At 41.1% G+C, this 14678-nt stretch overlaps 1 protein-coding gene across 1 annotated transcript; it reads left to right on the top strand.

Annotated features, from left to right (window-relative positions):
- Positions 1–259: 259 nt before the first annotated feature.
- LOC140562794 (uncharacterized) lies at positions 260–13870 on the top strand. Its single transcript, XM_072688647.1, has 9 exons — positions 260–441; positions 2365–2473; positions 2979–3190; positions 4780–4894; positions 5026–5262; positions 7168–7229; positions 11166–11354; positions 11583–11691; positions 11789–13870. The coding sequence occupies exons 1-9, from the start codon at positions 378–380 to the stop codon at positions 12465–12467; spliced, it is 1776 nt and encodes a 591-aa protein (XP_072544748.1). The 5' UTR covers positions 260–377; the 3' UTR covers positions 12468–13870.
- Positions 13871–14678: the final 808 nt, after the last annotated feature.

Below are 14678 nucleotides of genomic sequence, written 5' to 3' on the forward strand. Positions count from 1 at the left end.
TCACACTAAGGTTGGGATCAAGGCCTCATCCTGTTTCAGTCATTTTTCATGATGAGAAATATAGTCTGCGTTGCATCACATTGTTAAGTAAACTTGCTTCTTTCATCCCCATAAATCAAGATTTGTTCAATTCTAGGTTTTTGCGGTGTAGGATTTGTTTAGGGATTAAATAGAGCTGAGTGTAGACATGGGGGGGAGGGGGGGTTGGTTATCTGTGTACCACACTGACATGCATACCTCCCATAAGGAGTGAGCCTCACTGACCAAGCTGTAGTAAGAGAGTCTTCCATTGGTGCGTCACTCCAGCTAGGACCATTTGGGGCAGTAGCAGCTTCTGGGAAACAGTGCACTGAGTCTACAGTGCACAGCTGGACGAGATGAAGCTGATTCTGTGCGTGATGGTTCTGTTTGCAGTGCAGTGGACGGCTGTCTTGTCAGTAGGTGAGTTTTAAAAAAGCTCGGGTCAGTAGTGGACACTGGTCTAATCTGTTTCCTTTACTTTGTGTACAGGAAAGGTCTCAGGACCAGACAACACAAGATGGTCATTAAAACGTGTTTACTCTTTGTGTAGCTTAGAGCTCCTCCACATGTGTAACTCATTAAAGACAAAAGGTAACGTATGAGCGAATTCTAGTCCTGGACTGCGGCAAACTATCGGACGGCAGCTGACGAGGCCTAAAATCCCCGCTCTCAGTTTGAGAACACGGCTGGAGGCATTGCAAGCCTAGGCTAACATTGTATGCAATCAGATGGCATCTGGTAAACATCCTGCTAGTTGGACTTTCCGGAAAACAAGATGGATGAGAATTTAATAGAGTTGTGTGACTGTGTGAAGATCCTTTACATCAAGTAAAAGTTCTTTAGACCTTTAGAAGGTTCTTCACCCGTACTTGGCCGTTTTATTTGAATCTGTTGCTTTTGAGGCACTGATTGGTATTACTGATAATGGTGTTGAGGACGGCATGAGCCAAAACAATTCAGCGTCAGCAAATAGGTGGTGGCTGGTTTCGCATGTATCTCAGGAGACCTATCTTAAGTCTTTGCCCTCCAAGGGTCTGGAGCATTTCTTATTTTAGGGTTGTTGTAGGAATGAGGAATGCTAAGGTTCTTTTTAGACTGTTTTTACTCAAGTGATAATGCAAATAATTTTATCAACTGAAATTCTTTTACCACGCTCTTAAATATAAAGGTGCTACAAAGGGTTCTGTGAGTGATGCCATGGAAAAACCTTTCCATTTTTCATTTTAGTCTTCAGTAGAGTCCAAAAGTATTTGGACAGTGAAAATGTTTGTAATTTTGCATCTGTACACCAAAAGTGGAATGAAGTATACACTCTCAGCTTATATCCTAGGGGGTTGGGAATTACACCAGATTTTTATAGATTCATTCTGGACCCACTAAACCCAACCAACTTCAGGTTATAGCCGTTGCTCGATGAGCAGCTGTGTAAATCTGTAGAATCGCCCCTTTCAGGTTTGATGGATGCAGTTTTGAGAGTTTGGGAATGTTAAGCCCACATCTTTATATAATCCTACATGTGGTTAAGTGATCTTTTCACATCTGACCTCAAATCAGTACATTCAATGAACATTTTACCTCGATTACGATTAATGAACAATTTATATAAGCTGCTCGAGGTGCTCAGTTGGTTCAATGTTGGAGTTCTCCACGTTGCTTCCATGTTGTAGACTGGATGGGGCAGAGTCATGTGACGACACGCGCAGTGGTATGTTTTTAATGGATCAGTATGTGAACACACAGCTGGGATAGTATTAAAAGAATAGAAAGCCTCTAAACTCCACAGCAGAACCAAATTAGAATCTCTATTTTAGCTGGGGGTGGGACAACAGAGTCAAAGTCAATGGCAGAACATCAGAATTTTCTTTTCAGGGAGGGGCAACACTGTACCGGCTCATAAATCAGGAACGAATATCAGCACTCTTTGGTTATGGTTCATGTTCCACACGTTATACAATGTACTCAATGTCCGTCCCAAATTGAAATGTTAGCTAACTTGCAAAGGCCAAAAAAAAACAAAAAAAACACTGACCCTATTCTCGGCTTGTTTTTATTGGTGCTATATGTTACTGTAAGACAGACGTGTAATGTAGAGCTGAGTCAGTGTTAGTTAGTGGTGTGGCCCACTACCTCCAGTCAGTTTGCCACCCCAGTCTAGATTAGATGTTTCAGAATGTATTTGTTATGCTTCTGTTTGCTATGCAGTGAAAGATTTTTTTTTTTTTTCAGTTCAGTTTAATTTTGTCCTCTATTGACCATCTTTGATTTCCTTTGCTCAGTGTGAAATGTAGAGTATGTGGTAGCGATAAGCTGTAAATACACAAATAATGGATTTTTCTTTATCAGAACCTCGGACATTCTGTTGCAGAGCAATATCAGACAAGAAAGTTCCTGTCACAACTATTGAGGACTATTTACATGAAAGTTCACCGCCATGTCGCTTCAATGCTGTAAGGTAAGTAAGAAGGTTTGTTTTGATGTTTAAAAGATGTTTTGAAGAAAACCTGGGCTATGTTCAGACTGGCAGGCCAAATCCAATTTTTTGGCATATCTAGATTATATCCAGATTGATAATCTGGACAGCCAAAAAACACATGAAATCTGATCTTTGAAAATTGATCTGAACCACATTTGGAGGTGGTTTGAAATGTGATTACATTCAACGTAAAAGACAACGGCCACATCAAAACCAGAGCGACCTCCATCTTTCCTGCTTCCACTTACGAAAGCAGCTTGTTAGCGCCTACATTGTTACCACAGCAACCCAAGCAGACAGGTTTGCGATGTCCAGACACGCAAATCCGATCTGATCACTTGCCAATAACGGTGCAGACAGTCATTCCACCACATCTGATTTGAGAAAAATAAATTGGATTTGCCTGCAGTCTGAAAACAGCTTTAGAGTGTGACCAGAAAATGACACTGTAAAATCACTAACAACTAAAAATATAATTTCATAGGTTTATTACCAAATATGGCAGATCAGTTTGCTCTGATCCAGAGAGCAGTTGGGCCAAATGGGTCATAAAGGAAGTGGATTCAAGGAAAAATACAATCACAGCACCCACGCCTGCTGTTAAATGGACTTCTACAAGTCTGGATGTGGATTTGCCCTTCATGCCAACCCCCTCAAGACCCTCTACGACAACGTTCTCAAAGCCCTCTATGGCAGGTACACCGATACCAGAAAATTACAGATACAGAAAGCACAATAGCGACAAGCTCAAAGCTACCAGCAGGAAATAAACAGCCAAAAATGAAGGTCCCCCTACCCGAAAACAAGATGGATGAGCAATAGGCAAGATCATTCACCCAGATCCACCCAGATCGCACCATAAGAGCTAGTTTAGCCAAATGATCAGTATGTTGATATTCTCACTGTAGTGCAAGCATCTTGGATCAATCGTGCTGAAGTTTAAAAGGTCTACAAGGCCACCCACTGACTACATGTTGGCCACTCTAACCACATAATCCCTGTTTCTAACCAGCATCCTATTACAGCCACTCAAGCAAACTGCCCCAGTAAATAAAAAAAAGACAGTCGAGATGTTGACTGAGGAGATGAGATATCAGACAGCTATCAGCTTTCAGTTAAACAGAATTTTAGAAGTGTTTGCAAATTTATTAAAAAGGGGAAAAAATGTGCATGGACATAAATATGCAGACCCTTTGCTATGACGCTTGAAATTTAGCTCTTGGACCTCCTATTTCTCATGACCTTTGAGTCAAGGTTTCTACACCTTGATTGGAGTCCACCTGTGGTAAATTCATTGTGGTGGTAAAGCAATTAAAAAGAAAGACCTGCCTGTAGACCTTTTGTTAAATTCTAGTGTGAATTCTAGAGCTGGCCGCCCCACCAAACTAAGTAATCGGGGGAGAAGGGTGTGGTGTCTAGAGAACCACTAAGTGGAGCTCAGTGAGTGAAGAGAGCAGAGAGAACAGGAGAAGAAGAGAGGGAGCAGGTGGAGAGTGAACTGGTTCTGTGTTACATTAAAGAGTTGGCTAATTTCGTTCCACATCGCTGTCCAGCCTATTTATTCAAGTGGTGACACAACAAAGGGTAAGAGGTGAGCCCAATTCCAATAGTCACTCCCAATGATGGAAGGTCCAGAAGGTCAACCATCACTGCTGCAGTGGCCAGACAGAAGCCTCTCCTCAGTATGCAAAAAACACAAAAGATTCTCAGACTTGTTTGTGAGCAACAAGATGAAAACTGTGGAGGAATCTCTTCAGGTGCTTTGAGGAACCTTTGTGAAGTACCTTATGAGGTTTCACCACAGTTTCAAACTGAAGAATTCAGTTTCAGATTCAGATTCTTATTAAGTTCCTCAAGGAACTTATACTTTTAGCAGTGGTGCGCTCAGGACTGAAGGTTCGTTTTCCAACAAGACAATGACTCTGAGCACATAGCCAAGACAATGATTGTGTGGCTTATGGACAACTCTGTAAATGTTCTTGAGTGGCTCAGCCAGAGCTCTCACTTGAAAAGGGCTGTCCTCCAGCAGCCCACATCCAGCCAGACAGAGCTTGAAAGGATCTGCAGAGAAGAAAATCCTTGAATCCAGGTGTGCAATCCTTGTGGCATCATACCCAAAAAGACTGGAGGCTGTAGGATGCCAAAGGTGCTTAAAGACTTGAAGGTGCTTAAAGGTGCTGAAGACTTTGCAAATGTATTGTATGACCAGTCATAATGGTGTGTACATGCATTAGAACTAGAAAATTGATCCGTTTAAATCATCAGATGTTGGTTTTCTTGTTTAGAGATTGAACCTTCAGACACATGCTGCCAAAAAACATCAGAAGCCAGCATTAATGCCGCCCAAATTGTGCACTATATTCATCAAGATCTACCACGGTGTCCCATCAAAGCTGTAAGGCAAGTACGACTTATTATGTCCCTTTAGTTATAGAGATTGTCTTCTACAAGATTATCTAAAGGGTGACCAAATAATTATTAGATGGCAAAACTAATATGTAATCACTAATAACGCTTAATATCAATTTAAGGTTTTTTACCACAAGTGGAAACTCCATATGCTCTGATCCAGAGAGCACCTGGACTGAATGGGCCATGCTGGTGGTGGATTCAAGGGAAAGGGCACACGCTCCTCCAGAAGATACAACCTCCAATATGGATCCAGCAGATCATTCAAGTAATCCCATGATGCACAAATTGCCATGGACCAATAGACGTTGGAAAAAGAAAACAAGAAGTGGATTGAGGAAGGCACAGAAGAAAATATAGTACAAAAATAAAGGATGTTTAAGGGGGAAATCCAGAATAAGCTCACCTTCATAATGAGCTAATACAAATAATTACGTATAACCTATTACCTATAACCTATTACCTATATACCGTCACCTATTGCCGATTTCAGAAGATGATTTTTCTGAGCCTTCAGCAAAAGTCACATGACTAGTGGCTGTCTTTGTTTGAGCAATTACTTTAAAACATAATTTGAGTGATTTTAAAACACACTGTAGTTCTACAATTATTAAATCTTTCTGTTGTAGATTTCAGGTATACTATCATGCCTGAAAACAAGATTATTATGAAAAAATGTTTCATGTATTGATGTTTTTCTTTTTTTTGCATGTTTAAAAATGACAAAATAAAAAATATATAACAAATTTTATTTGTTCCACTCACTAAAGCACACTTGGCATTTACAGACTCACTGAACAAGATTGACAGAAACAATCCTACAGTATGAAAACCTTTGACAAAACAAATGCAACTCATAGTTACTGAAGAAATACTGTGTTTGCAATTCCCTCAATACTACTTAAAGAAGCACTAAAAGTTATAATCAAACCTCATTTAACAATTATAAACCCATTGCTTAGCCGGGGGCATGTGCCCAAAGCTTTTTAAATTAGCAATATTTAAGGATGCTCCCATGTCTGTGCTACCTTCTGGCTCTCTCCTCTGTCATACTCTGATAATGCTCCCATTCTCTAGTACTTTGTGAATCCTATCAGAACTAATTCCATCTTTTTACCTTCTCTGAGTAGAGAAGACTGACTGTCGGGCTCTCCTCTTACTGCTACCTGCCTCGGACTGCCTTGATGCCCATCTTCCATTACCAGCTACACTGAATGTATGGGTGTGTTCACTGCACTGTCCAACACTAATGGTGAATATAGTTGTCTTGTATTGTCTTGATGTTTACATGGACTCTAACTATTTGCTGCTCTTATTATAATTGCTATCATTAATCATCATTGCTTTCATTCTTCTTACCATCTCTACTCTGACTATATCAGCACGCCCGAGCAGAGGAACAGTTTTGGTTTTACAGTGACGTTTTATGTATAATTTATAAGCTGTTCTGACCAGAGGAGGATTGGTCCTTCTGTGAATCTTGGTTCTTTCCAAGGTTTCTTGCTTCAGCTTTGAGGGAATTGTTTAATTTCCACTGTCGCCTTTGGCTTGCTCACTGGGGGGTTTAGGTTTTTTAAATATTCAAACTTGAACCCAGCTGTCCCATAGAACAGACAGATATCTCCTAAATGACTTTATCAGTCTATAGGACTTGATTCTGAAAAGCATAAGGCTAGTTTAGATGTTCCAAAGATGTTCATTGTATTAGCTTTAGAAGCTAATGTAACACTGGCTTTAGATTATTATTATTATTTTCAAAGATTTTTATTGTTATTATTTTTTTAGATTATTATTACAGTTCTCAAATGATCATCTTTGATTGGGGAGGACTCCCAGTATGAGTTACTGATTCAGGCATTGAAGCAAAGCAACACCTTGCACCAAAATGTGGGGGCGGATGTGGGTGGATGTACATGTGTGTGTGTGTGTGTGACATTGAGCTTGGTTAACTATTGCTGTACATTGGCATGAAGAGGCTTGGCAGCATTACCAGTGTAGTGTGTTATGTAGCTAGCTGAACTGAACAAACCACATGGCCATCAAATGTGTGGACCAATACACTTCCTGCATGAGTCTATGAGGTTTCAACAATACTGAATAATTATCTGGTACTTTTGACTATTCAAGGACTATAGGTTGAGAAACCTCCCTCTTTTCTTCAGACCCAGTGGATCAGATGAAGTTTCTGAAGTAGATGTTCCCCAGTTTTTCACCTGCCCTATCATTTCCCAGCTCCATGCTCTTATTTTGACTCATTTGTCCAGCTGGACTAAACTCCAAGGTCTTTCTAGCCAGGACCACCTTAACTTTATTCTTCACATCACAAGTCAGATGCGCTCCTTCATTCCTGATCTAGTCAGTCTCCCCTTTGAGGCTTTCCATTCACTGCTCCATTCAATTTCTCCATTTTCTGCCTTGCAGAACCTTGGTTTTTAATACCCCCACCACTGCTGAAGACCACTCATTAGTCCCAACTTGCCAGGCACTTCTCTCCCTCTACCATATAGACCTGCAATGCTACCAAGCTAGGAAGGTGAAGGCAAGAACGTTCAAGACTTGTAAAGCACCATTAGACAGCTCAGTACGCTTGGAGGAGAAAACATCCATTAAGCCTTGCATCTTTGGTCTTATCACTGAAAGACTATCACTGGTTACAAATTTAAACTAGTGAAGTTAACTTTATTGTGCACAAAATGTTTAATTACCCTGAACTGGAGGAATGCTCACAACCCAGTCTTGAATTTGTGGATTAAAAAAAATGTTTGGCAATTAGGTTTGATCCCATATACAATCAAAAAGAAAAGAAAAGATCTGGGGACTGCTATTATTTTTTTAGGAGAAGACACCTCATAAATTACATAGAATCGCTCTAACCGACTGGGCTGTTATTTTAAATATTGTCTAATTTTGTGGATTTTACATTTATGAATATGAATGAGATGGCCAGAAGGTTGGGGATAGGTGTCTGTTGAAGGATTATATATAATAGTCTTATTGCATTCAAAATATATCATCAAAGTGTTTAATAATTTGTTTTATTTTTTTGCCTTTTTTTCTCACACTTTGGTACTGCCCAAAATTACTCCACCCGTCCATATTTCCATTAGACCGCTGAGGCACTTTTGTAAGAATAATTACAAATAATGGAAGGGCCACAGGAAGGGATTCTGGACGGGTTTACAGACTTAAACCTTAAACAAGTTTATTGGAGATATCCAAGTATGAGGTTGGGGGCAGCAATGCCAGGTCATGTTAACAGATGGCAATTATTACAAACATGGTAACAAATGACAAAGAACGACCCATAGCATCTTTGCTGACCACTGTATGATGGTATCTCCTCACTTTGCTTCTGATTCTCCAGGTTTATTGCTTTTAGTGCTGCCAAAGATGAACCCCACTTGCAACAGTACCTCCAAAATGGCATTTTGGCAATAACAAATTTACATAGATTACTATTGTTGTTTCCCCAGCGTTTGACAGTTAGCGTTCTCCTCTAAGTCTGCAGTGGCATTGTATGTTAGGGAGAGTCCGCCCCCCACCCCCCACCCCAAGGGAAGATACTGAGTACACAGCGTAATTCCAAAGGGTTAACCATTGCAGCCAGGATACCATAACACTGTGCTACTGAGCTCTGCTGAACGTGCGGTCCCTGCCGTCTTGCCTGCACAGAGAGGTATTCTTCTCTGCTGTTAGTCTGCATAGGCACTATGCAAGACAACGGTCTTCATATTTTATGATTATTCATTACTGTTATGTGCTTTTCTGTTTGGTAGGCGAGGCTGCTAGCATGCTTAATGAGTTTGTAGGCATTACATCTAATCATTGGGTTGGCTAATGTAACTAATGCAGTGCTGGTCTACTAAGGTCTTTTGACTAATGGTCCCAAAAGATTGTTGGTCACAGAGTGAGCGGTCCTTAAAGTTCTAAGGGCGATGCTGTGGAAGAACCCTTTTTGTTTCCATACAGAACCAGTTTAGCAAAAGAGAAACCAAAAGTGGTTCTTCTACGGCATCACTTAAAGAACCCTTTGTAGCATCTTTATTTCTGCGAGTAGGAAAGCAAAGACCCCTGTGCACTTGTTCCTGTGTGTTTCTGGGTTGTGAAGAGAGCTGGCAGAACAGTTAGTAATATGTTCCACTGTCAGACTTACTGCTTGAGTACAGCTCTCGCAACCTGGCAGCTAACAAATGCCATTACGTAAAGGACCTCTCGGCCCGTCCGATGACTCCGCCACTGTTCTTTTCTTTCATAATCACGTACTGTTAGCACCTAGGCAGTAGGTGAGAGTTCAGAGGGTCCGGTGCACTCGTATGAATTGTAGTAGGGGTCTGCAGGGGTTTCAGTGCATCAGTGGTGTCACTTCCTTTCTGAAAAGAACAGAAAAAAAAGAAACGCAGAAGCCGTGCAGTGTGGTCGACTGTCTCTGAACTCGACCAGAGTGTAAAATTAGCACAGGTATGAAAGCGTGATGCTTGCTGCACTTGAAACAAAGTGTAGGATAATCGAGAGTTGATGCTTATCTGCGTTCCTCTTAAATTCATTTCTTAGCCTAATCACTCAGTGATGTTCAGTGATTTAGTTTCAGTGCAGTGGGGTGTTCATTTGTTCTGTTGGTGTTAATCTGTAAATCAGGTGTGAGGTGGTCGGCTTCTTCTCATTAGGAGGAGGTGAAGTGCTGTGGGTGTGAACTCATGGGCTCAGAAGCAACAACTGGAGTTTCCACGCTTGAGAAAAACTTCATACTGCTCATTCTGCGACTTCCAAAATGACCAGGTCTGTGGCAGCAGACTACACGCTCGCGGGCTGGGTAGAAATTCTACCCAAACACTAATGTCCTTGGTTTTATACAATTAGGAACATCAGAAGGTGAAGATAAGACCGGAATGTGCAATAAGAGGCATGGTAACATTGATGGAAGTGCTACAGTCAAGCCAGCAGACTTATTAAACATCCATCTTGCTCAAGTGAAAGCACTGGACTACCATGACACCCAAGTCGGGAAGTCTATAATGAAATTTATTCCCCAAGCTATTCCCCCAAATGTAGTCCAGACCAGTGTCCAGACCAGTTTCAGTGGGTATAGAAGCATTTTAATAACATTTACGGAAAAATCAAATATAGATGTTCATAGTTTACAGTACATTTGAAGCAAAACTGCATGTAAAGATTTTCCAGAGATATAGAGTCAGCCTTTTAACGGTTGGTTTGACATCTGCATCCATGTTTTATTGGTATTTTGTGAGATTCATGCTTCCCTCTATCTGAGCAATACTGTCAATGCCACTGGTGGCAACACAACTCCTCACAGTTGGCAAGACTTTTAGAAAATGTACCTTTGTAGCAGGTTGTAGCTAAAGACTCACAGTACTTATTTCCATATCATCAGTACTGGGGACAGGTTTTAAGGGTTGAAAGCTCCTTATCTGGGCAGTAAATGTTTATCTGCTCAGTAAAACACTGATATTAAAATAAGCACTAATTCAATTTCTACAGAAAATGGTGGGGGTTCTCCATCACTGTGTTCATTAGAACATCTCCAAAGCTCTCCTCACGAAGTCTAGTATTATTTATAGTCCTCATCCAACACCTGGTTTGGTAATTCAGTGCCTAATGATGTTAAATCAGGTGAGCTGGTGATGGAATTGAACACAATTCCACACAATATCCAAATAGCTTGTCTAGTCCTTTTAGAGAAAAACTGGCAATAGAATAGGCCTTTCGTCAGGAGCAGATCAACATGGACCTATTGCTATGCTGCCTAATACCGGGCGTGAGCTAGAGGGGTGTAAAGCCCCCGGCATTTAGCTGTGGAGCAGTGCAAGAACTGTGTTCTCTGGAATGATGGATGGTGGCTCCACTGGAGTAGTTAGGGATGAGCTGACTAACGCTCACGTCGCTTATATCAATCAAATCCTCACAGCAATGCTGCTCCAAAATCTAGTAGAAAGCCTTCTTCCCTGGTCAGTAGAGACAGTTACTCCAACAAAAGCAGGATAAGCTCTTTTTAATACCCTTGATTTATATATATATATATAAAATATGTATAATATGTATTGTTGTAGATTAGTCATATTCTGCCTCGAGGTAGACCATGATATGAAACTACCTCGTCTTGCATCTCCCCTCAAGTTCCACTCAAAGACTACGGTCGCCCCCCTCCCCTGTTTCTCTCTGCAGAGGTGTGAGCTTTGCATTTGCTCACATCTTCCATTGAACACTCATCTTTTCCTGTCCCAGGGCGAGGTGTAAGTGGGCCTAGGTGACGAAGAGGGGTGGGGGGTCGGGGACGGTTGGCTTTGTGGGCTAAGAGACCTCCCTCCAACTCGGACCACTATGGTGAGAAGTTGTGTCTACCGAGCAGTCTACACCACACAGCGGGACAAGATGCGCCAGCTCCTGCTTGTTGTTCTGCTGTTCACTATGCAGTGGATGGCCGTCAAGTTAGTCGGTGAGTTTTAAAGAGCTCGTCCTTTCACAGTTCAGCTCAGTGAGCAGTGTGGTCTAGCCTCAGCTTCCTTTGCTTAGTGTGAAATATAGAATGTGTGCGGTGGTGACATTGTTGGGTTCCAGAGAAAGTGTTTGTTCTGTGTGTCAGTGATTAGCTTTCTGTAGACTATTGTCTTTTTTATTTACGCTGAAAGTACAATATCAGATAAACTGTATTTTTGCCCCTCAGACCCTTCAGTATCATGCTGCCGAGAAATTTCACACAATAGAGTTCCTGTCAAAAATATTGAGAACTATTTACATGAGGATTCACCGCCATGCCGCTTGAAAGCGGTTAGGTAAGTAAGACTCCTTAAAACATTGGACTTAATTATTTGGACTGTGATCAAATGACACTGTAACATCACTAACAACTGAAAAATTGCCCTTTCATAGGTTTACTACCATAAATGGGAAATCAATTTGCTCTAATCCAGAGAGCAGTTGGGCTAAATGGGCCATAAAGGAGGTAGATTCAAGAAAACCAACCACCAAACCAACCAAGCCCACAGTCACACTGACCTCTACAACCTTACCGACTGTAATCAGGACCACGACCTCTACGACAACATTATCTACACCAGTGACACCTAAACCTACGATGAGCACAATGGCCACGACCTCCAGTGTCCCAACCGAGAACCTGCCAACTTCACCAACACCGTATTTCACTCAGTCCCCATCAACTACGGAAGAACCACCTACGACGGCCAGTCCACAGCGATGGACGACAACGGCAGGGACCACAAAGGGGACGTCTGCTAAGATCACAGCAGCAGTGACGTATGCGACCTCTCGACCGGAAAGCGCAGCTAGCACATCGGCCATCCCTAGTACCACTAGAACCACGAGCACGGTGAAAGCTGCAAGACCTCCACGGACCATGCAGGCACCTTCAGGAACCACGAAACCACCAGTGACTGTGAAAGTGCCAGTGACGCATCCACGTTCGTCAACATTTCAGACAACGCGGCCCCAGAATCCTTATTTACACAAGCAGCCATGGACTGATAGACGCTGGAAGAAGAAAAGAAGGAGTGGACTAAGGAAAGCACAGAGGAAGATGCATGGCTAGATCAATCTTGAGACGTTTGATGGACCAAAAAAGCCTTTATGGCCCTCAAAGGGTTGTTATTCAAATGATGATCATGGAGAAGAACCGAAGAACCACTTTCCCCAAAGAACCACATTAGAAAACAGGTTTGTGAGTGTGAAGAACCTTCAGCAAAAATATGGATACTTGAAGAACTGCGTTGAGAACCACAGCTCTTGGCCCACAGTTCCTCAACCCTGGTGGTGGAGGCCCACTGCCCTGCACATTTTGATGCTTTTCCTGCCTTAACACACCCACTTTAACTCAAAAGCGTGATGTTAATTAGCTGTTTGGCTGAATCAGTGTGTGCTGGGAGCAGAGAAAACACTGAAAAGTGCAGGTCAGTGAGCCTCCAGGACCAGGGTTGGGAAATACTGCTCTAAAAGACCATCCATTGAAAGGTTTTTGAGGAAACCAAAAGTGGGATTGCGTAAAGAGCCGCTTTTGGCACCTTAAGAGCACACGGGGCCTTCGCATCTAGGGACCACTGTTGTCATGGTTGTAGAGAAGAACAAGCACAACTTCTTGCGGTTACCCATTTGCCCTGTTTCATCTGCACGCTTTGTGAGGTAACAAAACACTGGCACTTTCGCTGCATGCTGAGTAATTTAAGCTTAAAAATCGAGGCTGGTGATGCATATTTAAGGTTCTCATCCAATTTGTGAAGGTCTGAGGACTGAATTTCTGAGGACTGGGTAACTGCATGAAAATATATTTACACAACAGAGCAAACGTATGGAAGCCAGCAGTTCATTTGACTTCTCAACATCTCAAATCTAGTGATCAATCAAATTTCATTTCACTCAAATCTCAAAATATGCTCTAGCCCTTATGGTCATCAGAATTCTGCAATTGAGCTCCTGTGGGATTCTCAAATTAGTGAAACAGGACTTCTACAAACAATAAGAACCTAGAAGTCACCAGCAATGGGCCTGAGGATAAAAACGAATATATTGATGATACTTATTATTATTTTTTTTTTATATTGACCAAAAGTAAATTAAGAACCAGAACCAGTAGCTTTATACTGGTTTCTAAATAAGTAACATAAGACTGCCCGATATCTATTAGCAAGGTTTTATATATATATATATATATATATATCTTTATTACTTAAAAATCCATGTTTTGTTGCTTCCAAACTTTTGACTTGTAGTGTAGACCCTGTCCCGTTATATTCCGCATGGAAGTGAATGTTTATTCAACACTACCTCTATTAAACCATCCCAAAAGGCATCAACGTCTTAACAAATTAAAGCTTTCCAGTGCAATGAAAAGAAAATACATTGAAATGTAAATGTAAACTTTTTCATATCCTTTAGACATATTTACCATATTTACCTATTTATTACTGTTTGTTGTGATTATCACATTAAAGCAACTGTGTTGGAAATGAATTGTGTTAGAAACTCTATCTGATATTGCACCAATATTCGCATACACATATATGTTAATGTAGGATATTGCATGGTATTATAAGAAAGGTACTACCTCCCATGTGTTTCTCAACCCTGGTCCTGAAGTACCCTCCAGCCCTGTGCTTTCCAGCTCTAACACACCACCTTGTGGATCTGTAGGAGCAGTCATTTCCATTGCAGGAAATGGAAAACCCTAGCACCCGGCTTGAGAACATGCTGTGAGAACATTCAGAGTAGAGAAAGTAGAGTAGAGAACTTTCAGCAACGCATTTAAAAGCTTCTAGGAAGGTTAGTTTGTAACATTACAGAAATAATGTTTGGAAACTTGCATCAAAATTTGAACTAACTTTCCCAAAACTAAAAAAAAACAAAAAATGATACAACTGAGACATCATCACACTGATATTATACCGAACTTCACATTTAATAAATGTGACAAACTGTTTTTCAAAGTAAGGAATTTTAGCTTTTTTTAATTATAGAATCAAGATTTTCTGAATTTACACTGATAAAAATATGTAAATTATTTTTTTGAAAAATCTGTTTTAGGAAGATCCAGGAACTTGACAGACTGAAATTTCCTAGAAGTGCTTAAAAAAACGTTGTTAGCTAGGAATGTGCAGAATAGTGCAGTATCGGGATCCACTGATGGAGGCTTTGATCTTACACTGATCTGTTTGCATCATTTCTTGGTCAGTCGTGTGTCATAGTCGTCTTTTGTTCTGGTTAGGAAACTTTGGACCTTCATTCATACTGATACTGTGATGTGGTGGAA

Source organism: Salminus brasiliensis, chromosome 9 (assembly GCF_030463535.1).
Source record: "Salminus brasiliensis chromosome 9, fSalBra1.hap2, whole genome shotgun sequence".
Lineage (NCBI taxonomy): Eukaryota > Metazoa > Chordata > Actinopteri > Characiformes > Bryconidae > Salminus > Salminus brasiliensis.

Bases quoted from the DNA above. Each gene is read 5' to 3' on its own strand.
- LOC140562794 (XM_072688647.1), top strand. From the start codon at position 378: ATGAAGCTGATTCTGTGCGTGATGGTTCTGTTTGCAGTGCAGTGGACG. The intron at 442-2,364 runs GTGAGTTTTAAA...TTTCTTTATCAG, and splicing joins GACGGCTGTCTTGTCAGTAG to AACCTCGGACATTCTGTTGC. The intron at 4,895-5,025 runs GCAAGTACGACT...TATCAATTTAAG, and splicing joins TGTCCCATCAAAGCTGTAAG to GTTTTTTACCACAAGTGGAA.